The following is an 11,329-nucleotide window of genomic DNA, read 5'->3' as shown; positions in this document are numbered from 1 at the left end:
AGTTCTACACTGTTACATTTGAGCTATAATATGAATTTTACATCATGATGCTTAGTTTGGAATTTCCATGCAAAACCAACTTAGAGAATGGAAGCAATCTAAATTTAAGTGAGAATTGTTTTCATGCTGAAAGCCTTTAAGGCCATTTCAATTTGGATTACAATGAAATATATCCTGATATTCCTCTGAGCAAATTGCAGTATCATGAACCCTGAACTGGCTTCTCTTTTTAAGGAGAGGGCAACTATGATTACTTAGCAGAACTACTCCTCCCCCAACCAAGAAACCACTCTCAAAAGTAATCAAGTCCAACTCAAAGTAGCAGCTTTGTGCAATCAACTGCTTTTATACAAGAACTGTGATGAACAGTGGATTCAACTGGCTACCACACAAATAGGCTAGCTAGTATTTTATTACTCCAAAAGCACTTTAACAAGAAAAATATAAGTATGGCTTCTGATAGGAATGTTTAAACCTGGACTGCATGTACCAAGCTCATAGGCTGAATTAGGTTCTACAAGAAAAACTTTTAAGTATTCAAAAGTTAAGCAACAATTTGTAACCAAAACTTTAATCCCGAAGGTCTCACAAAAACATGTTACAAATGACATCATGAAAAAAAATCTTGCACAGTAACTCAAAAAGTTTTATCTCTACAATGTACCCTTAAACTGGAAGTCTGTGTGAATGGCTAATTTTTATATCACTACTTATTTACTCACAGTGCATCAACTACAAAAAGAATCCATGACCTTAAGTAAAAAAAAAACCACTAAATTCCTCAAAACCTCTTAAGGTTTTCAACTTAAAGGTATGTGTCTACTTGGAATAATTTTTTTTTTCTTTTCTAAAATTGCCACCACACATTTGAACAAAGCAATTATCTTTATTTTTGTATGCTTTTTACTTTCCAATTTACCTGCTGGCCTGTTCTAAGAGGAGCTTTCAACAATACATTTTTGTTTAACTGATGCTGCACATATAACTCTGCTGTGGACAAAAATCAAGCTTCTCCAATGTATTCTGTCATTTCCTCCCCAAAAGACACAAGATATTATTTTTTGGCCATTGCAGGTTTTAGAAATTTGCACAATGAAAATCAATAGAAATTAGAATTTCGTTTAAGGGAACACTGTAAAGTTAACAAATTCTTGGTATTACATGCCTTATATGATCTGTTTTAAACCATACAGATACACATCTTTACATGTGTCACTGTTAACAAGACAATAAACAAATTTTAACAGCTAAAACATTTTAAAAATGCACTGAGCTTATGAAGGCTCAAACAAAACTTGTAATGTTCTGTACATGCTCCTGTCAATGAAGGGCTACTTCCTGTACATCACTCCTCTTGAAGGCCGATGTTCTATTTCCTTTCATTTGACCTAGAGCGACTGAACAAGGGGAAAAAAATTATTATATTTCAATACCTGACTTGAATCAGATAAAAGGTCTATTTTGCACATGTAATTAAAAAAAACACACATAAATATATACATACACACAGAGCTATTTCTGTAGTTTGCTCAAATTATTTAAGGAACCTACCTGCGAGACCTGGAAAAGGAACGAGAAGGCTTATGATTTCTCTCCCGTGACAGTGATCTCTCTCTTCTTCTATCTCTTGAAAGGGACCTAAAGTAGTAAAGGAAACAAAGATCACTATGTCTACTCAAATTTAAGTGTCAAATTATTTCAAAGTAGTAGAGATAAGATTTAAAGCTGATCCTTCTAACAGAGCATAAAAGAGTAATTCAATATTCATTCCACACCTACCACGACTAAAGCACCATAAAAGGCACTAGGGATTTGGGGGGGGAAAAAATTCTGCTCTCAATACTACAGAATTCTTATTACTTACAGATAAGAGCAGAATGGAGTGGGAGAAAAAAATCAAAACTGCCCAGATGGCAGATAGAACTTGGGTTGGGCTTTGAAGGAAGTTATACATGCTGAAAAGCAGAGAAAAAGAGGGCATTCCAAGTAAGGGAATCAGTTTGCATAAATGAAAAGGCTAAGATATAAAATGTTGAATTCAAGGAAAAGGAAAATTGTCCATTTCAACTGAAATAAGAAACACACACAAAAAAAGACTTCTAACTGGAAAAATGTAGATGAGAAAGCTCATAGAACTATAGGTTAAAGATGCCCTGTTCTCCCCAAAAAAGTTAGCTTGAAAATTTCTTAATTCACTCATCTAACAAACTTCAACTGACAAAGAACTACTGACAAAACCCCCCAAAACAAACTATGTAAACTGCTTTACCTGCTCCGGCTGCGAGAAAAGCTTCTTCTTCGTGGTGATCTACAATCAGAAATAGGACAAATTAGGCTCACTATCAATTTTAGTATTTATGGCGTGAGGCATTTCCCAACTTTTCAATCTCACTGTTGGGCCCAGTGATCGTGCCGAAGAACTGGCACCCATCGTCCAAAACAAAAAAAGCACAGAAGGATTAAGGAACAAAAAGCTCAAGTGAAAAGCAGGTATTCCAACCATGAATTCACTTTAACAAAGAATGCTTCACAGCAGATCTGTCCAATGCAAAACTTCCACGTCAACTAACTTCACTACCCAAACACCACGCCAAAATGTAGTCCCACAAGTAGTTCCAAAAACAGTACCATAGACCAGTATTTGGAACCCATGCAAACCTAGAAGTCCTTGACAAGACTTAAGGTACCAAGTGGATAAAGTGAAAAACCGTGAAAACGCGCTCAGTGTAAATATTGATGCCATTAAGTGATACATTAGAACTGCATATCTGTGATTGTCACATTTTAAGTGTGTGTTTAGGCTTACCAAAAAAAAATTACCTTAGCTTGGCCCACTTCACCCCAAAAATTGTTTTAAATTTTGAAAACTGTTAGTAAAACCATTTAAAGGTGATAGGATTCAACAAAATTTTGCTAGAAAGGAAAGCTAAATTTGTTAGAGATATTAAAATTTTAGTTTGGCATCTCACACATGCAAATGAGTTTTGCTTGAGGTTCTAGTTACATTATAAGTTCCCTATCACCCTTAAAAGTTTTATTCAAGCAATATCTGTACGTTACCATTCAATTATGCACAGCCAGCCTTTGATCGAGAAAAGTAATTACTTAAGCCGCTTACTCCTTATTTTAACCAGCAGTAAACTGTATAAGCAGGAAAAACTTACTAGTTTTGGGTTTCAACAAGCTAGAAATGGTGAGGTGAGGCTGCCGGACTGACGGCCAGGAAGAATTTGCTGAAAAGGTTTTGCCAGATGTTGCGTTGTATTTAGTTGGTTGGCGAAGGGGGTGTTGTGGATTTTTCCTGCTTTTTTGTTAGCCGAAGGCTGCTGCTGTAGTTGTTGTGAAGACATTTGGTAAATAAACAGCTGAGCTGATTGGCCAGGAATGTGTGGGCGGTCGAGGTGGCTGCTGCCGATTTGGTTAAGGTTGGAGAGAAGGCTGAGAGAAAACAGCATGCTCGGGAACCAAAGGGCGGTGCAACCTGACGACTGGCCATGCCTGGGTCATGTGAAACGACACCAGCCAAGCTGAATGGGGCGCGCTGGTCACATGACGCTGAAAGGGCTAGTTGACTGGCTAATGCAGACTCAGAGGGTGGTGAGAAGAGACATGATGGTGACTCTGTAACGGGGTTCATTTTTATTAATAGATGGACCAAAAAGCACAAAAAAAAAATGAAAAAAACAAGCCATCAGTACAACCATCTATTAGCTAACATATAATCTTATTACGATGGGCAACAAGTGTGGGGTGGATTTTTTTTTTTGGCCTTTTGTTTGTTTTATTTTTAAAATAGCAGAAGGGGCAGTTTCAAACTCCCATCTCCTAAGAAGGACTTCACTCACCTTTTACAGGTAAATTCAGCCCTGTAGAAATCATGTTGGAGATTTGAGGAGGTGCAGATAGCCTCCAGACAACAACATCTGAGTCCAAGAGTGATGTGCCATTTTTAATTACCAAAAAAAAAACTGAAATGTCAGATTTGGGTTTGAAAAACTTAAGATGATTGGAATTACATCCTGTTTAGCCCCCTTTATTAGTGACCTAAGTTTAAACTAGTTTAAGATTAATTTCTACTTCACCAGTTGTAACATTCTTAATAAATATTACAATTGTGCAAACAAAGTAGAAAGATACATTTGCGTGGAAAGCTAAACTGTTGTATGTTTAGTCTGTCATTGAGTCAAGGAATGGGAAATGGCCTAAAATTGAAGTAAAAGGGAAGACTGGAAAAGATGTGCTAGAAGATGAACTAAAATAACTTGAAGAAGATAGATCCAGGACTGAAGTTACTGACTATCAAACTTGAACAGTGACCTAAAGACCAAAGCCAACATTCAGCATCAACTTAGATAAAAACTCCCCACTATCGCCCCAGCAAGGCTGTTTTATAAAAAAACAAAAACAAAAAAACAAAAATAAAAAAAAAACCACCTCAGAATCTCAGCAATAGATGTTACCCATCAACATGCTTTAGGGAAACACCTGTTCCTATATTGCTCTATGGTTTAACACCAAGGGCTCTAAACACATTCTTTGATGCTGAAGTACCTGCGACGGGGTGGAGGACTTCTTCTCCGATAATCATCCCGTGGGCGACGACCCCAAGAAGGTGGAGGACCACGATTCCGACTTCTTTTCTCCCCATTCGACAGTTCCACCCTTACTCGGCAACCACAAAGTGTTCTTTAAAAGGAAAAAAAAATATTAGTAAAAAATGTTCTCAAAATCAAAAACAAAAAACCACCCAATAAAAACACACACAAAAAAACCTTAACTAAAAACATTTTAGATGCTGATCTTTACTTCAAATCCATCATTTAGTTTTGGCTGAAAAACCTTTTTAATAGTGATACAAGAGTTCACTGTTCTCTATTCCTTCCCCACCAGATTTCATGTAAAATGCCTATCAACATGTGCTATACATAAACATACTTATTCAACATTTAAGCAACTATATGGTAAGACACCGGGAGGAATATCAAATTATTAAAATTAAATACCTCCTTTAAGATTGTATTACAGAAGATAGCTGAGACAAAACTTTACAAGATATTAAATGCAAAAAAAAGGGTCTAAGATAGCTGAGCAATTTGCAGGAATCCTACAAGATCAAAGTCTTAAACTGGTTAAAGACCATGTCTCATCAACTTTGTATCCCAACACAGTAGACAATATTTGTGTTATGGGATCCCTAACACTGGTCTTGGTTTACCAATTCTATTTGTTAACTTAATTATAATCTCATTTCAAAATTATGATTTCTACCACACAACTTTATACTCTTAATTATCTGGTTGCCTTTTGTATTTTAAATTAGTTTACAAATATATTGTATTAATATGGCACTACTGAAACTCAGTGATTACTATTCTCCTAGTTTAGACAAATACAATTAAGATGGGAAGTACAATGAATATAGCATATATATATGTGTATTTTAGGCCTAGAAACTAAGAATTTTTAAACACTAGATGGCACACTACAAATAAGTATTAAAAAACACGAATTTTAGTTTGATTCATTTTCAATAGTGGTTTTGTGATATCACTGTGCAATGAAATAATTCTGACAATAAGTTAGGTAGGCCAGCAACTCTACCCTAACCTTAATATTACTTTTTAAAGTAGCATCAAGAATCATTCTACAAATCAACAAAAAGGACCTAAGTAAAGTTTCTTGAGTAAAGAAACTCTATTTTATTAGTTTATGTGAATCCTAACTTTATTGTAGATAAGAATGATAAAAGTTTGGACTGAATCTGGTAACTGATTTATTTTGATCATTCATATAGTAATGATCTAACTGTATATATATATATAGTTGTCACTGGTATCATACAAGGCTCCTAACTAATTCTAAATGTGTGTTGATAGGCAAATTATATGTACCTTAATTTTTGCTTCTATAAATGAGAATTGCCTTAAAATGTTATGTAATTGTTACAATTTTATAATGTACAATCCATTAATTGCTTCTTCTAGTGAATCCAATGAATAAATGTATAATTCACATATGAGAGAAACAACTTTAGAGATAATACATTAAATATATTACCTTCCATCTAGTTCTCTAACAGCATCAGCTGCATCTCTGGGATCTTCAAATTCAACAAAAGCAAAGCCGGGAGGATTTCTTGCAACCCACACACTTCGGAGTGGCCCATAATATCCAAAAGCTCGCTCCAATTCAGTCTTGTTGCCATTGTTACCAAGGTTACCTACATAAACCTTACAGTCCAGTGGACAAGAGTCACGATGCATCTCTGTAATGAGACAATGGTAAAAGGCAAAAAAAAAGGTTTAGTATTTGGAGAACTTTAATAAAATCTTTTATCAGCTTAAAATGCCAAAATATGCCAATATATCAAAAACAAGAAAAGTTGAATGAAATTCAGCTCCCTTCTCCAACTACTCACCAATCACCCCACTCCCCCCAACCCTCCACCAAACTACCTAGTGATGTACGTATGTATGGAGAAGTAGTTCCAGAAGCAATGTCTTTGATAAAAAGACCAGTGTCATTTCAAGATCCCCACCCCTAAACTGGCCATTCAGTGCCTGGAAACCCAAGTCTTTGTAGTCCATTAGCAGACAATCAAAACCAAAGATTCATTTAATGAGTCCTCCTCCCTTTTGCAAATTTAGCTTTCTGCAAGGAGTCTTTCCCCCTTCCTCCTTTCATGCTAGTCTCTTCTAATAAACTGATCTCCAATTTATCCTGTATGTTTTGTTTTCTCTATGTAGTCACCCATTAAATTATGGACTGGGGGGTGAAGCACCTACCTAGGAACTGTTTTTCTTTGTACCCTGCACCCCCAACCCTAAGAATTTCTGGGTTCTGGCGCATAATCAGTATTTAATGTTTGTTTAGACACAATTGCAGATCATCCTTCAAAACTGCAAATCTATACTGACTTTTAGTATTTTTATTTAATCTTTATAAAAAGTCAGAATTTATTCTCTACTACACCTTTCAATAGTGGGTCATTGATGCTTTTGTGTATTCTTGATTGAGAAGATATATGCAGCTAATAGGAAATAAATAATGAATATTCCTACATTAAAAATTCAAGTACGCTGCATTCTTGGTTGTCACCACTTACAGTAAATATTTGAGTAACAATCCATTTTTTTTACTTCATAGGGTACATGTAGTTAAAGCTTAACCCCAAAGTCAAAAATTTCAAAAAGAGGCTCTAAACCAAAACAGTAAAATTGGATGCTGCAGACATCGGGAAAATCGTCTCCCATTGCAGTCATTTAAGCCAACACAAACATATTAGGTATAAAACATGCCACACCCAACCTTAGTATTTTTCTAGGTAGCATGTTGGAACAGGCTACATCAAAATTTGGAGAGCTAAATATAAACTGGTCAAAAACCTCATACAATTTCAAACAAAACAAAAACGGCGAACACTCATGGCAACAAGTTTCAGGCCTGTACTCCGACGCCACCAAGAGTTTTGGTGCTGATTGAGCGGGACCCCAGGTCTGTGTAATGGATTCTATGTGCGCAGCACCTATTGGCCCACGTTTAATTGGGCGCCGATGGGGGAAGCGCCCACAGCAACAAAGCGGCCGCACGGCCCCCTCCTTCCCTCGCTCGCTTCCGGCAGGCCCAAAGTAATCTCTCCAGCCCCCACACTCCGGAGACCAGGAAGCCGAGGCCCGAGGTCTGACGCCCTCTAATCCACCCTCGCCCCCAGAAGCGCGGGAAGCTTAGCTCAGGGGAGGCTGAGCTACAGGAATCATGGAGCGGGCCGCACGAGAAGAGGCGCCATGAGCCGGAGGCCGCGCCCGTCTGCCTCGGCTCCTTTTCCTCATGTTTCGTCCCCCGATCCCTGTTCCTGGCCATCCTCACTCCTCAGGCCCAGGAACTCCCCTCCCAGCGCTCCCCAGGAGTCTAATCTCTGGTTAGGGCCTTCGAAGTCTTTCCCTGCACTACCCAAGTCACCTCGACCGCCGACCACCGAACGTCACAAAATGGCGGCGGTGCCTCTTTGTCTGCGGTCGGCCTCGCTCTGGCCTCACGACTACAACGGCGGCGAAAAAAACCCCATACGCCCGGTCCACTGCCCGATTTCTTACCGTCTGCTGTGGCTTAACAGGCGGGGATGCGATTCCCACCGCTCGACTGGGTTTTTCCCGCTCCTCCCGGCTCCGTCCCCGCGCAGCTGTTGCGCTACTCCCCCGACGTCCACAAAATGGCGGAACACCTCCTTCGCCTCCTAGCTTATATGCCTCCGCCCCAGGACACGTGATAGAGGGCTGTGGCCAATCAGAAGCCGAGGAACGCTGTGACCGACACCTCCGAAGGGCCCGCCCTTCGTCTTAAGTTGTGAACACCGCTTGGACAGCGGTTGGTTGCCGGGAGCAGGCCTGAGCCTGGAAGCTGTGTTTGTCCCGCCAAGGAAGGCTTCCTTCCCCAGATGCCGAGTGCGCGCGCGCGCATTATGTGTGTTGTTTTGGGTGTGTGTCCACCCCCTTCCCTCCATTTCCTTTACGTCCCTTTATTGTTTGTCACCTTCTTCAGTGTGCCAATGTATAAAAAATAATTGAAACTCGTCCCAATATTACTGTGTAAATGCTGTAATATGAGAATCTGGCCAGATGTTCTCAGCATATATTCCGGACCCAAGGTATAGTATTGTTGCCCTCAGGCAGACATTTAGATTGAAACTGAAGACTCAGAAAACACCATCAATCAACTAGTATTTATGCTAATTATATGCTAAGCATTATATATACTAAGTGTTATGAGATGAAAGAAAAATTAATTAATTAAATCAGACTAGTGGAGGAGACGTTATGGCAAACAACTATGTACCAAAAAAAGTATATTTTTATACAGGTTTTATAGTATATAAATAGGTTTTTCATGTAGGTTTTATAATACATGAATATAAATATACACAATAAATGTATGTAAACACATGTATACATTTAATAGATATATGTGTGAGACTGGTGGTCCAGAAGAGGTAAGGAGTAGAGGAGATCGGGGAGCCATTTGCATGGAGCAGATAATGTAAACATGGGCGGTGATTGAGGTCACAGTCGGCAGGCAGGATATGGATGAAGATTGACCAAATAATAGAGGAGAGAAGAAGGAAAAACTGTAAAAAGCAGTGTCTCGAAAATCGAGGGAGAGGGTGATTTACACTGTCAAAGGCTGCAGAGAGGATGCGAGATTTTGTCTAGTAGATTTGACAATTAAGAAATCATAAGGTACTTCAGAGAGATCAGATTTTGTTGGATGAAGTCAGAACCCAGGCTCAGCTGGAATAGTTCTTGGAACTCATCTATTACAATTTTCTCATTTCACAGATAGGAGAATTGAGGTTTATGTCAAGGTAATATCAGATATTTATTAGGATGAATAATATTTGAATGGATAGGTATCTTTCTGCTCCATTTCTTTGCTTTACGGACTTGTTGTCTAATAGGATTTTAAGACCGCCAAATAATAATATGTATTGTATAAACTAGGATGTTAAAATGTGAAATAACAATTACATGGCCCCTAATCAACACTGGTTAACTAATTCTGATCAGACAATATGAAAATAACAGCCTAAATATAACCTCAGAGACAGCAATATGTAGGGGGTACTCCAGTGAACAAAAAGAAAAAGATCTTCCCTCTCACAGATTTGTTTATTTATTTATTCTACTGGCCAACTAGATGATGGAAGTGGATAAAGTACAGAGGCCTGGAGTCAGAAGGATTCATTTTCCTGAATTCAAATCCAGCCTCAGGAACATTGTTTCTGTGTGTCCCTGAGCAAATCAGTTAACCCTGTTTACCTTCCTTAACCCTTGTTAACACCTCGTCCATAAAATAAAGTGGAAAAGGAAATATCAAACCACTCCCATATCTTTGCAAAGAAAACCCCAAATGAAGTCATGAAGAATCAAGTGTGACTGAAACAACTAAACAAGAAATTATTGCACTGCTCATTCTCTCTAATTCTTATTTCATACCATATTATTTTGATATTTATGGCTTTGTAATATAGTTTGAGATCAGGTATTGTTAGGGCCCCCTCTCCCACTTCCCCCAGTAATTTCCTTGATATTCTTGACCTTTTGTTCCTCCAGCTGCATTTTGTTATTTTTTTCCCCCAGTTCTATAAAGGAAGTCTTTTGATAGTTTGATATGGCACTAAGTAAATTAAATTAGGTAGTATTATCATTTTTATTATATTGATTCTACATCCATGAGCAAGTAATCTTTCTCCAGTTTTTTAGACTTGCCTTTATTTATGTAATGAATGTTTTGTAATTGTGTTCATAACGTTCCCTCTGTATGTCTTGTATTTTACTCTGGCTGTAATTATTTTAAATGGCCTTTCTCTTTCAATCTTTTCCTACTGGATTTTGTTGATAATATATAGAAATGCAGATAATTTATGTAAATTTCTTTTATATCCTGCAACTTTGATGAAGTTATGTTCAACTAGTTTTGTAACTGATTCTGTAGAATTCTCTAAGTGAATCATATCACTTACAAAGCATGAAAATTTCGTTTTCTCATTTCCTATGCATATTTCTTCAATTTTTTTCTTCTTATTGTGACAGCTAGCACTTCTAGTACAATATTGAATAATAATGGTCATAATGGACATCTTTGTTTACCCACTAATCTTATTGGAAAGACTTACACTCATTACACATAATGCTTGGCTTTTGGCTTTAGATTGATTCTGCTTAACATTTTAAGAACAGTTCTATTTATTCCCTGCTTTCAGTGTTTTTAATAGGAATGGTATTGTATTTTGTCAAAAGCTCTTCTGTATGGATTGAAATACTTAAATACTTTTTGTCATTTTTGTTATTGATATGGTAAATTATGCTTATAATTCATATATATATATATAATATGCTTATAATATAATACTAGCATTACATTTCTGGTAGAAGTTCCAACTTGTCGTAGCATATGATCTTTGTAATATATTACGTAAATCCCTTTGCTGGCATTTTATATAAAATTTTTGCTTTAATATTTGTTGGAATCTTTACAAATTGTTAAGTCATTAGAGTTGATAGAGACAATAATTATCTAATTTAGCATGGTTCATGCCTTTCTCCCCCTCTAGTTCAATACAATATTCACTAAAATTTTAAAATAAATTGTAAATAATAGAGTTTAAGGAAACCCCTTTCTATTTTTTTACATTTAGATGTTTTTATTGAGGGTTAATATTTTTTCCATAGAACCCCAAAGTCACAGATTTAGAGCTGAAAAGGAACTTAGAGGTCATTTAATCCAACCTCTTCATCTGTGAAGGTGTCAAAAATTTATCTAACCATGGACTCAG

General features: G+C 37.3%; 1 protein-coding gene across 1 annotated transcript; it reads right to left on the bottom strand.

Annotated features, from left to right (window-relative positions):
• Positions 1-555: 555 nt before the first annotated feature.
• On the bottom strand, positions 556-8,220 carry SRSF3 (serine and arginine rich splicing factor 3). Its single transcript, XM_051996705.1, has 6 exons — positions 8,094-8,220; positions 6,058-6,265; positions 4,552-4,686; positions 2,270-2,308; positions 1,552-1,638; positions 556-1,397 (listed from the first exon to the last, which is right to left on the bottom strand). The coding sequence occupies exons 2-6, from the start codon at positions 6,261-6,263 to the stop codon at positions 1,370-1,372; spliced, it is 495 nt and encodes a 164-aa protein (XP_051852665.1). The 5' UTR covers positions 6,264-6,265; positions 8,094-8,220; the 3' UTR covers positions 556-1,369.
• Positions 8,221-11,329: the final 3,109 nt, after the last annotated feature.

Source organism: Antechinus flavipes, chromosome 4 (genome assembly GCF_016432865.1).
Source record: "Antechinus flavipes isolate AdamAnt ecotype Samford, QLD, Australia chromosome 4, AdamAnt_v2, whole genome shotgun sequence".
NCBI classification, from domain to species: domain Eukaryota; kingdom Metazoa; phylum Chordata; class Mammalia; order Dasyuromorphia; family Dasyuridae; genus Antechinus; species Antechinus flavipes.
This window is presented reverse-complemented; position numbering and strand designations above follow the sequence as displayed.

What these genes read in the sequence shown, in the direction of transcription:
- SRSF3 (XM_051996705.1), bottom strand. Translation starts at nt 6,263, where the DNA reads ATGCATCGTGACTCTTGTCCACTGGACTGTAAGGTTTATGTAGGTAAC. An exon ending in AGTCCTCCACCCCGTCGCAG is followed by an intron (nt 2,309 to 4,551) that starts GTACTTCAGCAT and finishes TTCTGATTGTAG; the next exon opens with ATCACCACGAAGAAGAAGCT. An exon ending in TCCTTTTCCAGGTCTCGCAG is followed by an intron (nt 1,398 to 1,551) that starts GTAGGTTCCTTA and finishes CCCCTTGTTCAG; the next exon opens with TCGCTCTAGGTCAAATGAAA.